This window comes from Vanessa cardui, chromosome 3, assembly GCF_905220365.1.
Source record: "Vanessa cardui chromosome 3, ilVanCard2.1, whole genome shotgun sequence".
In the NCBI taxonomy this organism is placed as follows: Eukaryota; Metazoa; Arthropoda; class Insecta; order Lepidoptera; family Nymphalidae; genus Vanessa; species Vanessa cardui.
This window is the reverse complement of record NC_061125.1, coordinates 6,539,100-6,552,122: the sequence shown is the minus strand read 5'-3', so window position 1 is coordinate 6,552,122 and position 13,023 is coordinate 6,539,100. Positions and strand designations below refer to the sequence as shown.

Sequence of the window (13,023 nt, the reverse complement as noted above, 5' to 3'; positions counted from 1 at the left end):
CTATTTATTTATATATTTCACATTTACTTTTTTCTTTAAAAACATTTTCACAAAATTATTTTTGACATTATTTCCGATTAGCATAGAATTTGTCTAAATCTATAAATATCGTCTCAATGGACAGTGATAAAATGAATTTTCACACCAGTCCAGGATCCGGCTAAGGAACACATGCTATTTATTTGAACAAGGCATTGCGTAAGAGCATGTGCCCGTTTACGTCCTGATCGCGCGCGTCGTCCAATCTGTGACGTAATGGCGGGCCCTCCTGCAAACAATCGGTTTTTTGCACCCTTTATCACGGGAGCGCCGACCAACTACATAAAAGCCGTGGAAATCCGTTCAGGACACACATTACACGTAACGCGGCCAACTGAACATAACCGCCAGTGAGCCCTAAACGCGATCCGAACGCGGTAGCCGCCAGTACATTTTTTTAATTAGACCATAGATAACTTATTTATTTTTTTTGAGATATCTTATGTGAAAGTGATATTTTTACATATTTGTGAATTTAGTGAGTTCGACTCGTGACGTTTATACCAAAGATTTATAACATTATCTGTGATAACAAAAAACAACAATGAACGATAGTTGTACCTGTTGCAGTGGATGTTCCTCGTGGCAATCGGCTACATCTTACAAAAACAGTAAGTTTAATTATTTACATTAATTATTAAACTACCAATTATCGTGATAGCTACTTCCAAACGGAAAATGAAGAGGAAATTTGTGCTTGGATAATAATACTTATTGCATCATAGCAACTGATAGCACTTTTAAGTGTGAATTCCGATGACCTAATTTCTTATTTATTTCGTATTGTCATCTCTCTTTCATAATTATAAATAGTACACGATTTAATTTTTTTATAATATACCTAAAGTAACGATTTATATACAAGTTAAGCATATACTTCCCCACTATTGTTATTCTACGCTTAGCTTAACCCTGCGCCATCAAAATGTAACCTTAATTTCTTGCCCACCGCAAACTTTGTTTAATATATACAGCCCGCGATTATTCTCACTAAAATACTGGTAGACCGTAAGATTTTCTTAAGCGTATGTTGACAGTTATATAGTCTGTGCCATTGAGGGTAAAGTGTAAGTTAGAATTGTGCGCGGCTCAGCCATGATTTATATTGTGGCGGGAACAACAATAGTAAGGCGAAAGGCGCGGAAGCCGTGTTTGGTTTACGGTAAACCTAAATTAACTGAAACTATGTTGGTAATGCTATTTGATTTGACGAAGGCTTTAAAGGCAGTAACTTATGTGTAATTTAAATATAGAAAGTTGTATGAATAACTTTAACAACAAACAAAATTAAATTTATGTAAAATATTACAGCTCATAACGAAATAATAACATAATATCTGCTAAACATGTTAATTACTTAAAATAAATTCCATCAGACATGAGTAATAGAAAAAATTGACCGGAGACTCGACACCGCTCTTGTAGGCTTTCAGACGCTTTTCAGTGACGTGTCTTCGCGAAAATTTGGGAAATCCGTGACTCATTACGAAGACAATCGCCGGAACAGTTTTTATAACTCAATGTACGTCAATCATTTAAAAGTAAAAGTATAAAGTCAACCTATTCGTTAGAAATTGACGATATCAAGCGAGTGTCGTACAAACAAAGATATCTATATCTTAAAGTTTTAAATACTCGATATTCAATACACGTATTCGTTTTTCAGTAAAAGCATTCGTGTCTCGCAATTAACCATTATTACTTTAAGAGAGTCTTCGATTCTATATTTAAGGCTCTGTAGCAAAAACGAAATTAGTTTGAGCAATCTCCAGAGCACAATTGCCGACCGGAAAAGCCTCTACTTAAGCTAATTACAAACTCATTTTCACATAAAAACAACTAATTGACGAAAGCTGTGTCATCATGTCATAAGAAGGAATCACGTTGGGAATCTCCTACACGAACTGAACAAAAAATGATTTAATTCGCTCATTATTAATCAATTTGTCATTATAATTTATCTGATTATAAATTGCGTGTCTCATTACGCCTTCTGAATAGCGTTAATGTTCCGATACTGCGAGCGCAAAAAAAAGAAACAATCGGATAAAAACTATGACTCGTGTGCCACATTGAACTACATTTCTTCCAGACGTCGAAATACAAAGACATATCTTACGGGAAGTGTTATTAATCATGAATATAATCCTCTATTGACACTATCAATAAGCGGCCGAGTACAATGGCATCGCCTTGTTAACCACGAGACAAAAAAACGTGTCAATGTAAATACTTGAGGTGCTCACTCAAACGTTTACACCACAAACCACAGTTGAGCATAATATGGTGTGTAATATGGTCTTAGAAATAACCGGTAAACCAGTAAATTTATAAGATTTTTCGTACAGATATCACCGAGACGCGTACCAATTGTAGCCCCACAGCCCTACAGAGCACAGTGTTAATCTTCGTCGCTACGTAGGTGAATCTGTACGACTATCTGTGTCAGACTCAAACGTCGTTCCCATACATTATTTTATTTATTTTTTTACTTAGTTTGCCTTCACGTTTAGTCCTTGGGTTCTTTTTCGCGTCGTGTTTGCTGTTCGTTCACGAAGACAGACATCGTTAAAAAGAAAACGAAAGTTACTTTTATTGTGTACCTTTAAGTTAAATATTTGTTTTATAGTAATTTGAAAAGGGTATTTAAGAGTTCCTGTGCTTACATAAATCACATACTTCCCTTCAATGAGATCATTGATTACAACTGTCATCGGCGTGCAATAGATATTACGATAAACTCATAAGACGTAACACTAACTATAAATAAGCCGAATGATTTATCACAGCATGTTAATCAAATTATTTATACGTAGATGTTTGCTGATGATGACGACTGATACCTTTAAAATATAATTATGTACATTGCGTATCAAACTTTACAAATGAAATGCCAAATTACACAATTGTGAAACAATCGCTCTGAAATTAGAGCATTATCGCGATTGTATTTAGCGATTATACTCATATTGGTGTCCAACACGTGCTTACTACTTGCGATCATGTACCGTCGCGACGAACGCCCGATAAAAGTCACTTTAGGATAGACTCATCGATGAATCACCGCAACGTCTAACCGAATAATTGTTCACTTGCACAAGATGTAGAAAGCGAATGGAATGGAGACGTAATATTATGTGAAACTTTTTATAATGAATTCGAGAGAAATTGATATGTTTGGAATTAAATAGAAATCTATCTGATTTTTTTGTAATTTTAATAATTTATACTTTAGATTTAACAAGTAAAGGAACAAAAAATAAAGTTTTCAAAAACTATCAAGAAATTTTCAAAGCAGTAAAGTTTCTCACATACTTTAAAATACACGAAATTGAATGCACAAAACGTTAACAATATGTTGATTGTCACTTTCTCTTTTATCTATCTAAATAACTTCGCAATATATTACAGAAATTGCTTATTATTATTACGCAATATTTCGCCAAAACATAAAAGATTATTAAATCAAATATCAGTAATATAATATTTGAATGAAATGAAATTCAATAATTTGAAATGAAAATGAAAACAGTCAATGATGTCTCCGTGAGGGTCGAAGTTCGCTTTCCGGCGAGCGTAAGGGTTTTCGCATAGTTTGACCGGCTATTTCATGTACCGTGCCGCATTTTGGTGCTCATTCAACGTGCGTCGACTGCTCGCGCGCCGGTCTCGCACACGCTCCTCGCGGTGACACTTACAAACCAGCCTTCGTAACCAAGTGCGAATAAACTTTGTATATCGTGACTCCAGAAAACCCTGCAAATTGTGACAGTGCGTCCAACGTGTTTTCATTGAGTGTTACATTCAGTTCGATATTTATTTGATATTTTAAACGTTTATAAAATCGGGAATTAGATCGCCAAATGAATATGGACTTGCCCGAAGGAGCCACATCAATGCGTTGTTCATGGATGTCTTTTTAACTGGTGTGTGATGTTCAACTGTTTTTATTTAACATTTGTGTTATAAAATTAATAAACAACGGTTAATCATTTGCGGTACCGGTGCGATGACATGTTAAGCGTAAGAGTTTGACATATGAAGGTAGATGAAAATATATTATTTACAAAAACAATATAAACAATATGCTTAAAAAAATGACATAATCCTCAACAAAAAATCTTATTAGAAAAAAATTCAAATTATTTTTAATATATTATTTATTTTAATAATAAAATTGTACAAACTCACAAAAAAACTTTAATATTAAATTGTTAATCCATGAAAAAAAAATGTATATTTTAAAGCATGCGTTGAAATGATATACTACCTAAAGCTCACACCAAAAACGCTGTCAAAACATTAAACATAATTGAATGTTATTCTTAAAATCGGCGCGCCAATTCGTTTCATGAACTTTTTTGGAATCAAACAATACGAATCGAGAAAGACTTCGATATAGCCTAGCCAGCGAATCGTGTGGGAATGTTCAACATAACGTCGGCTCTCAATCAAAGGGATTCACTGAAACTCATCCGATGACATCCGATACTGCCCGCAGTACCTTCCAAACTCGATTGATTACCTCACATACTTTTTTGGACGCTGCTAATTATTTTATTCGATTAAACTCGGTTCTTTATTGGATTCTTATGTAGTTTTTATACAGATCGACATTATTACAATCGTAAAATTATTTTTTACTTTAATGTTCGTTTTAAGTTAATCCATAATCAGTTTCACATGTTACACGATAAACAGCGGGGAAATCCCAAAGCGAATAATATAGCCTAGAGTACTTGGATTTCGTGGTAAAATACGTAAGCATTGTTTGATCTCGACAATACATCCAATATAGATATTTAAGTCAGTGATCACAAACAATGGTTACAGAGTAAAAAACATGCAACATAAAAACCTCGTCACTTAACAGCTTACCAACATAGTATACGAGTTCAATTTTTATCTGTACAAGTAAAGCCGTATTTACTTAACATACATTGAATTGTCAACGACACGGATTGACCTAATGATTCACTGACCATAAACCTCGGCTTATCCTCGTTTGACGTAACATAGGTAATTGTAGTTCCTGTAATAAACATTGTTTGTTTTTGATTAGCATTTAATACTAAATAAAGGATAAATTCTGAACTATATCGTTTTCTAGTTATTTTCCTATTTACAATAAAAAGATAATTATCATTATTTGTATAAAATAAAGGTAGATATAAATTTACTGCGTAAAAGGGTAACTTTCTACGTTTTAGCACTTGAGGCGGACAAAGAACAACGTTGCGAAGTCGGTGGTGTTTCTCTTTTAAAAGTTCGACATCGTCGCTGTACAGAATTGCGACTCTGTCCGAACATAAAATATGTTTTATGGCCCAGGCGCAAACATCAAAACCTTCAATAACAGCGCAACGATAAATTGAAGTGGAAACATATATGATTTCTGCACAATAGTGACTCGAAGATTTGATGACCATAAAAACATACTCAAAATTCACGTTTTTCAAGTACAAAAAACTGGTCCACTCAAGGCGGATTTGATCAAAAAAATCACGTGCGGAACCCAACCCGAGGCTAATGGTCGTCGGGAAAGTAGTCTGAAGATGAAGATTGTACAAGCTTTATGCACCTAATATGAACGTCGTAGAAGTGCGTTTACTGCGTTTAATCATGAAGCTTATTATTTTTTATGTGACTCCTCTAATGTCTCCCACCCGTGTATCGGAATGCAATGTTGCTTGCGTGAACCTTACAAATTATTATTAACATCCTTTCCTGTATTACGTATAAATAATATTTTAACATATCTATTGACTGACGAATGTCATTAAACGTATATATCTTTGTTTCAGGTTTTTTCAAAAGGCTTTTGGTAGCTGTATCAGTAGTCATAATCATTGCAATGTGTCTAACGCCAGCGGAGGCTCGTTCAGTGGAGCATAGGAGAAGGCACCAAAGACGACCAGACATGGCCCAACTCACCAAAGACGAGACAATGAAACGGCCGAAAAATCCAAGTACTGAACAATTCAAGAACGCTACAAGAAAGATCAAGCATAAATTACGCAACACAAAAAGATTCTTCGATCAAGATCGGAAAGTCTTGAACGAGACGCGAGAGTACAGGGATGGGATGCCCAGTTGGTTGCCGGCGGTCAACTTCGTCGACATCCACTTTCACGATTACAGAACATCGCGAAAAGTCGGAAAATCTATCACAGAACGAAAGGTAAATGTCATAAATCATAATATTTATTACACCATATTGATATGTGCTCTATTTAATTCGAAACTATTAATTTATAAACGATCGTTAGATTGCTTTCGTGCTGACTGATCATTTCGGTTGACTTGTGATTTGAAGGCGCCTTTAATATTTGATGTTGGCTTAAACAGTCTGACAGTGTAATTACTGTAGCCGATCATTTCGCGTCTCGAGGGTGTGGTGGTCCAGCCCATCACTTTTTTTGTTACCAGTTCAGTGTTTTTACGTTATTTTAATTTATTTTTGCTTTATTTAAGACAAAGAATCCCCGTGTACATTAGCCGTGCTCGAGGCTCACCGTTGCAACTTAAATGAGGTTTCATCGAGCCAAATTACATGTGGCCAGCCTTTGTACCCTGTTTATTTACTTCACATTGTACTTAAGGGCAATAACTAAAACCCTTAATTTCCGCGCCGCATTTTGTTTGCAAATTGTTTGGTTTTAAGCATTTTGTATACCGTTATTAGTATCCCGTTCGATCAATATCGCTCCATTAAGCCCGTTGATATATATTTTGTATGAATCAATAAGCTTGGAATGTTTGTATCTATTCATAAAATGTTAGTAAAACTTTTAAAGAAAAGTAATTATGAGTTAAAATAATTCACTGCAGGCTCATAAGCACAAAAGATTATCTCAAATAAGTGTCCAGTCGCTTTGTAAATATTAATAAGAAAAAGAATAAGTTGAAAAAAGTTGAGGCGAGTCCGGCTTTTGTTTAGTCGCTGTGGGAGCGAAGCAAACCAAGGGTCCAGTTAAATGTTTCGAGGAAATTTGCATAGATGGACACCGACAGATTCCGTTGTGCGCACGCGATCTTAAATGAACGGTTAAGCCGCATTCAGTTGGCCAAATGGCTTCACGAGTTATTATTTGCAACATCGAACACTCATATAATATTATGAAACATTTTTATAAATATACGTTTCTAATAGAATTCTATTATCTATATGTCAAACATATTTATCGTCAAATAGTATTAGAAATAATGGCAGTGCTACAGCGATTCGACATTGTTTGCGTATACTTAACATTTAATGGCGTTAATTCGATCGTTTCAACGTGAGATTATACAAACCACCTCCGCTCTCGAAATACAAAATCCATAAGTGCTTCGTAACGGATCTTTCAAAGCTTTTATTATTTGCCGAACACACATCTGGACCGCGAGACTTTCCATTACGTATTCATATTGGACAGTCACTAATTAGTACACAAAGTCGAGGGCGAACCGAGACAATAAATATGTAAACATTGGCTTTCCGATGTCCTTCCAGTGGGGGCGAGAGGGCCCTCCGCCTCGCACGCCGGCGACAAAATTATTTTCTAACACGCGAGTGTAGAGTCGCTCGGTATCCATGTCAATGAATATTTAATATTTCTTGTGTATGTTTCGACAGTTCGTCAATGCATGCCCACTTAAGAAATTCAAATATTTAACTTTGGGCAAAGGAAAGCGTTAGAATTCAAGTGATCTCAGCTTCGCTCGGCCTTAGTTGACTTACGAACAATTTAAAAATTAAATACCGCTTAAATGAGATGTTAAAACAGTGAGCCCTACTAAAGCATTGTATGGATGTACTCTTACCGTCGTTTTAATATTTATTTTCCAATATTTCATTTATTTTATATACATTCAAGGGCTTGAGGTAGCTCTAGTAAAATGATATATACATATACTATTAAAATTAATTACTATTGTACTTATAGAACAATTGTACCCATTCATTGTAATAAATTATAATTTCACATATAAGTAACAACTTGAATATTTATTAAAACTATCAACAGTTTCATACAGCGTTAAAAAGACTTAACAGTCTGAAAAAAAACCTTTAGGAAAGACATTCCACAGGTGTTGCCTCAAGACGCTTTCACGCTGACAAGCGCTTAAGCGATCGCTCCGTAGTGTTAGTGTTTGTTCAGTATTTACGATTTAACAAAACAACACGAAATGTTAAAAACACATTATTTGTCCGAGTGAGACGAATTCGAACTTACGATTCCGGTGCGCTGCGTTTGTCTCCAACACGTTCCTCAGGTTAGACTTGGCTCTTTAAGGCTGAAGTACGGCTTATTGTCGGGGTCTTAGCTTTAATACCGCGCCATATTTGCACACAGACCCCGGCGCTTTTATTATCGTCGTTCCCCGTCGCTCCCTTACAATGGATTGGATGCAATGCTCTAAGCGAACTGATTTTACGACACTTCGAGTGTTTACGGTTGATTTTAGAGCCAATTGTTTAATGGATTAGTGAACTTTATCTCCATATTGACGCAGCAACTGCGTCTGCTTATTTCTCTATTTGAATAATTTTGTGCGAAAACCCTTAACATGTTAACGTTGTTCTTTGTTTAATTATTGTACCTTATATTGCGTTTCACAGTTTTGTTTGATTATAAATAAATGTTTCTCAAACTGATGAATAACGGGCATTGTAAAACATTTGAAATACCTAAATAACAATGTAGCGATCCACTTGACAATTTTGAAGTAACGGAAGGATAACACAATAGTAATTATAGTTGAGGACGAGTCGCATTACGTCACGATTGTACTACTCGACGTGAGTCAGGTTCATTCATGATTATTTCAGGGGAATTAGCCAGATATGATTTACGTTAATCGTTTATACGACTGGCGCCTCACCATTCCCGGAATATGAATGAGTTGACTATCATTCATTCAATGTAACCGTGTAGTGTTTTCCTGAAACATTACTCAAACGTATTACTCAATTTTCAGTCGATGACCTAATCTCTCAATAAGGTAAACTATTAGCAATAAACGTTTACCAAATCGAAATTATAGGATTACATTTTAAAGCGGAAAATTACATTTTTCTTAACAGACGATTTAATTGACGATCACTGGAACTTGGTTATTTTTTTGCATTAAATTAATTTGTCGGTGATATTTTTATATTACATAATACACACATTGCCACGACGCTACGTTTACAGTTACGTCAATAATCTTGTTAAATGAAAAATATAGATTAATAAAAGGAGGCTCAAAATAAATGACAATAATAAACGAATAATTTGTTTTAAATGTTTTTATTATTTCATTTTGTGCGAAGTATTAAATCGATTTAAAATAGTTTGCATTATTTTTATGAAAAGGTTGGATAATAATATTTGTATATAAACAGTTGAGTCACGTAAGTTTAAATAGAAATATATATTGTATTAAAGCAAAAAGAAACAATAACATTAAATGATAGTTGTACAGCTTAAGGCAAACCGGCCTGTCTAGTATTTACTTGAAATATATCCATCATTATAAAGCAATGTCTACCGATTGTGTTGTCGTAGGTTGAAAACCTTTTTTACATCACGTTATTAATTTAAAGAAAAGAATAATGCATTCAAAATCATATCATAATCTACGACATACATAAAAAGCTTTAACGTAATTTAGTTTTTGTTACTTCTTATTAAGTTTTACTAAGTATTTCATTAATTGTCCTTTTAATATTCTTGTTATTATACTTCTGCCTTTTTCTTATATTATAAATCGTAAACCCTTCTATTTATATTATAAATCGAATAATTGAACGATGACTTTTTATAAGAAAAAAAATTAACCGTCCAATTGTTTGCTTATTAGTGATTGCAACAAAGGCTTGTTATTAGTGATATACTAATAAACATTTTCAATTTACTTCCTTATCTATAAATCATGTGAAATAGTATAAAATTACGTCATCCAACTGCCATTTTGTACGTAAAGTTCAATTAAATACAATTCATATAAATTGTTAAAAGTTGAAATGTCAAAATCACATCCATTTATTGATTGAAATTTTTCATTATTTTTATCATATATACATATTTAGTCGTTAAAATCAAACTTTACCATTTCTGTTTATACGATTTTCTTAGAATACTATTTTATTATGTAACCAATGATATAATAAGAATTGATAGATTTATTGGAATCGAATAAACACTGAGAATTATGTGATAATCGATTAGGATTATTTTAATATGTACATTTGAAATTAAAACGCATTTCTCTTTAGTTCATTTCGTATGCACCTTCTATATTGTAACGAGTTATCTTCAACCGCGACGCAATATAACATGGTTCCTCAATAATGTCACGAGAATAGTTATACGAGTTATACAATCACAAATACTTATAGATTATACAGCCTCGACACGAATTGGCCGCGTCGCAAACTATTCGCAATATAAATACTTTATTAATTCTAACTTAAATATCTTCACGCCGTCAGTCAGAATGAATAACGCCTATGGTAATGACTATACATGCTTATAATTGTTTCTCTTTGTTACAGTTCACGTACTTAATGCCGAAACTCTACAAAACTCTGAAGGAATACGAAGTTATATTTAAACTCTTACTGAACGTGCAACTGGATTTATCGGACGATCCCTTCACGAACTACATCGTCGTTCGACAGAAGCTTCTCACTGATACGTTGGACAAGTTGTACAGCACCATTGCGGAAATACAAGAAAATATGATCGCCGTCAACATGCCGATACCGCCCTTTGACAAGAACCGCATGAAACTCGACGCCTTGGATAAGAAAGTTGACGCAACGCAGTGCCTCAAAAACGACTACATAGCATTCAGAGGATACGGAAATTTATTAAACAACTGGTATTCCGAATTCAGATGTCCGATGAATAAGAAGAGCGATAGGAAATGTGCCGTTTTCCACGCGAAGATGAACGAGAAATTGGGCAACAAACGTTTCAAAAACAATCGAAATATATAATGTATTGGTTACTTAATTTATTCCGTGTCTGTATGTCGCTTTTGTACTTATTTATTGTTAGGATAGTTACTTGCTCTCTAACATGAGACGTTGGATTATGAATTTCTTGACGAAACGTAACGTTGATTAAGTAATGGGTACTTTCTCTGTGATATTTAGTATTCTGTAGTTGGTAAATATTAATTTATTGAGAGTATTTAATAAGTTCCTCTGCAACACTTCGTGTACTTAAGTTCTTTGTTTACTTCCTTGTAAATATATCTTCGATCTTACTTATTATTTATTTCGACTATTCAAATATTTATTCCGATTGCTTTGTGATCTGTATTAAAATGAAATTTTAATTTTCTTAATCTCAGTAAGTATTACTAGTGGGCAATTATTGCCTTTTTTAGAAAAGAAAGACTTTTAGCTTATTTATGTAAGGTGCTTATTTATATAGTTTAGATTATAATGGAAATTGTGCCGTTAGTTTGTAGCGAACGAACTGATACCATGTTAATGTCATCGACATTGTGTACATAGCTTTACATTATTTGTAATTTGTTACTGCAAATGAAAATTAATTGAGAATTAAGCAATAAATAATTTTTAAACGAATTTCTTATTTTTGACTTTTACCTTCAATTATGTCCAATAAGCCTCTAAGTTCATGTAGAATTTAAAAAAACCAAGTAAAAAGACTTAAAGCTAAAACACACAGTAAAGTCTAAATGCAGTGAAAATATTTCTTCTTAAAGGCTAAAATAATACAAAGATATTTAAATTTGTACAACCACATTAATTTATTTTTTATTTCTATTGTTTTTCATATTATTTATATAATATAATATAAATGTTGAGTTCATCAATTGGTAGACAAAATTGTTTGAGGAAAGTCAATTTTTAGTTCACATGAACTTTCCGCATAATTTTTAAATTATAAAAAATTAGTAGCAAGATTTAAAATATTTTAATGGTTTGAATATTCGTCATTGTAAATAACATGTAGTGCCATCTAGTGTACAATAGTAAAACTAAGAAGGATTAAGATAAGATTTTGCTATAAAGTTTTGCTAGTCGACACTAGATGTCGCTTAGAAGCAAATTAATTGAACAACAATAATCTCTGAAAGCTATTCATTAATGGATGTCACTTCAGTAGTTCATGTCAACTTATTTAATTCAAATTTAGAATCGTGTCTATAAAAATAAAGTTTACTATTTTATAATAATGAAGTTAGAATTCTTAGTTGCCTCGAATCACGGCTCCACTTCAAAAGTGCTCTAATTTAATATCTATCGTTCTTTACCAGTTGTATGTATTATTATCCAGAGTAATATTAAAGAGGGGCATGGCTTTGAATCCCGTAAAATTTATTTATTATAGTTAGCTTTTCGTTTACTACACACGCTTCACTTTAGAACCGTTATGTTACAGACAAAATCATTCAAAATATTTTGAAAAACTTTCTTAAATAAAAGATATTTTGATTATGATTTTGGTAATTTTAATTTTCCAAAAATTATAAGAAAAAAAAATCCGATAGATACATATATCAAAGATCAAATCGAATAATATATTAATTAAAAATAGAAAAACAAGAAAAAATCTTATAACTAATTACCTGATGCAGGCATTATTTATTTTATTGATATTAAATAAATATATTTGGAATAATATAAGTATTATGTTTATTTATTTATTTTTTGCCTATGGCATAACAACCTATTACGTCTCTATTTATAATTTATATTTACATTATAAATAATATCGTTGCCTGGAAGTAATGCCTAACTAGCCGTAAGATCACGTCTTGTAATGCATAATATCAATCAGTTATAAGCATTTCTGTATTATTTTCTAGTGGTTTACAATAAAGCATAAATAATAAAAAATAATAATTGTATTGGAATAAAAGGAAATTGACTAATTGAACCTGACTACTTACCTTACCACACCTTTGACTGCCTTCCGATTTCGTGGCCCCGGTCCAGCGTGTTATGTTCTAAGTCCTAAACGTCCGCAAGTT

General features: G+C 33.1%; 1 protein-coding gene across 2 annotated transcripts; it reads left to right on the top strand.

Moving 5' to 3' along the window:
- The first annotated feature begins 373 nt into the window (after positions 1-373).
- LOC124543834 lies at positions 374-11,605 on the top strand. Of its 2 annotated transcripts, none has more exons than XM_047122156.1 (3): positions 374-650; positions 5,844-6,220; positions 10,565-11,605. In XM_047122156.1, the coding sequence occupies exons 1-3, from the start codon at positions 584-586 to the stop codon at positions 11,009-11,011; spliced, it is 891 nt and encodes a 296-aa protein (XP_046978112.1). In that variant the 5' UTR covers positions 374-583; the 3' UTR covers positions 11,012-11,605. The 2 variants fall into 2 exon arrangements, with proteins under 2 accessions (XP_046978112.1, XP_046978113.1); XM_047122157.1 differs by lacking the exon at positions 374-650 and adding an exon at positions 3,668-3,965.
- The last annotated feature ends 1,418 nt before the right edge of the window (positions 11,606-13,023 follow it).

What these genes read in the sequence shown, in the direction of transcription:
- LOC124543834 (XM_047122156.1), top strand. Translation starts at nt 584, where the DNA reads ATGAACGATAGTTGTACCTGTTGCAGTGGATGTTCCTCGTGGCAATCG. An exon ending in GGCTACATCTTACAAAAACA is followed by an intron (nt 651 to 5,843) that starts GTAAGTTTAATT and finishes TCTTTGTTTCAG; the next exon opens with GTTTTTTCAAAAGGCTTTTG. An exon ending in AATCTATCACAGAACGAAAG is followed by an intron (nt 6,221 to 10,564) that starts GTAAATGTCATA and finishes TCTTTGTTACAG; the next exon opens with TTCACGTACTTAATGCCGAA.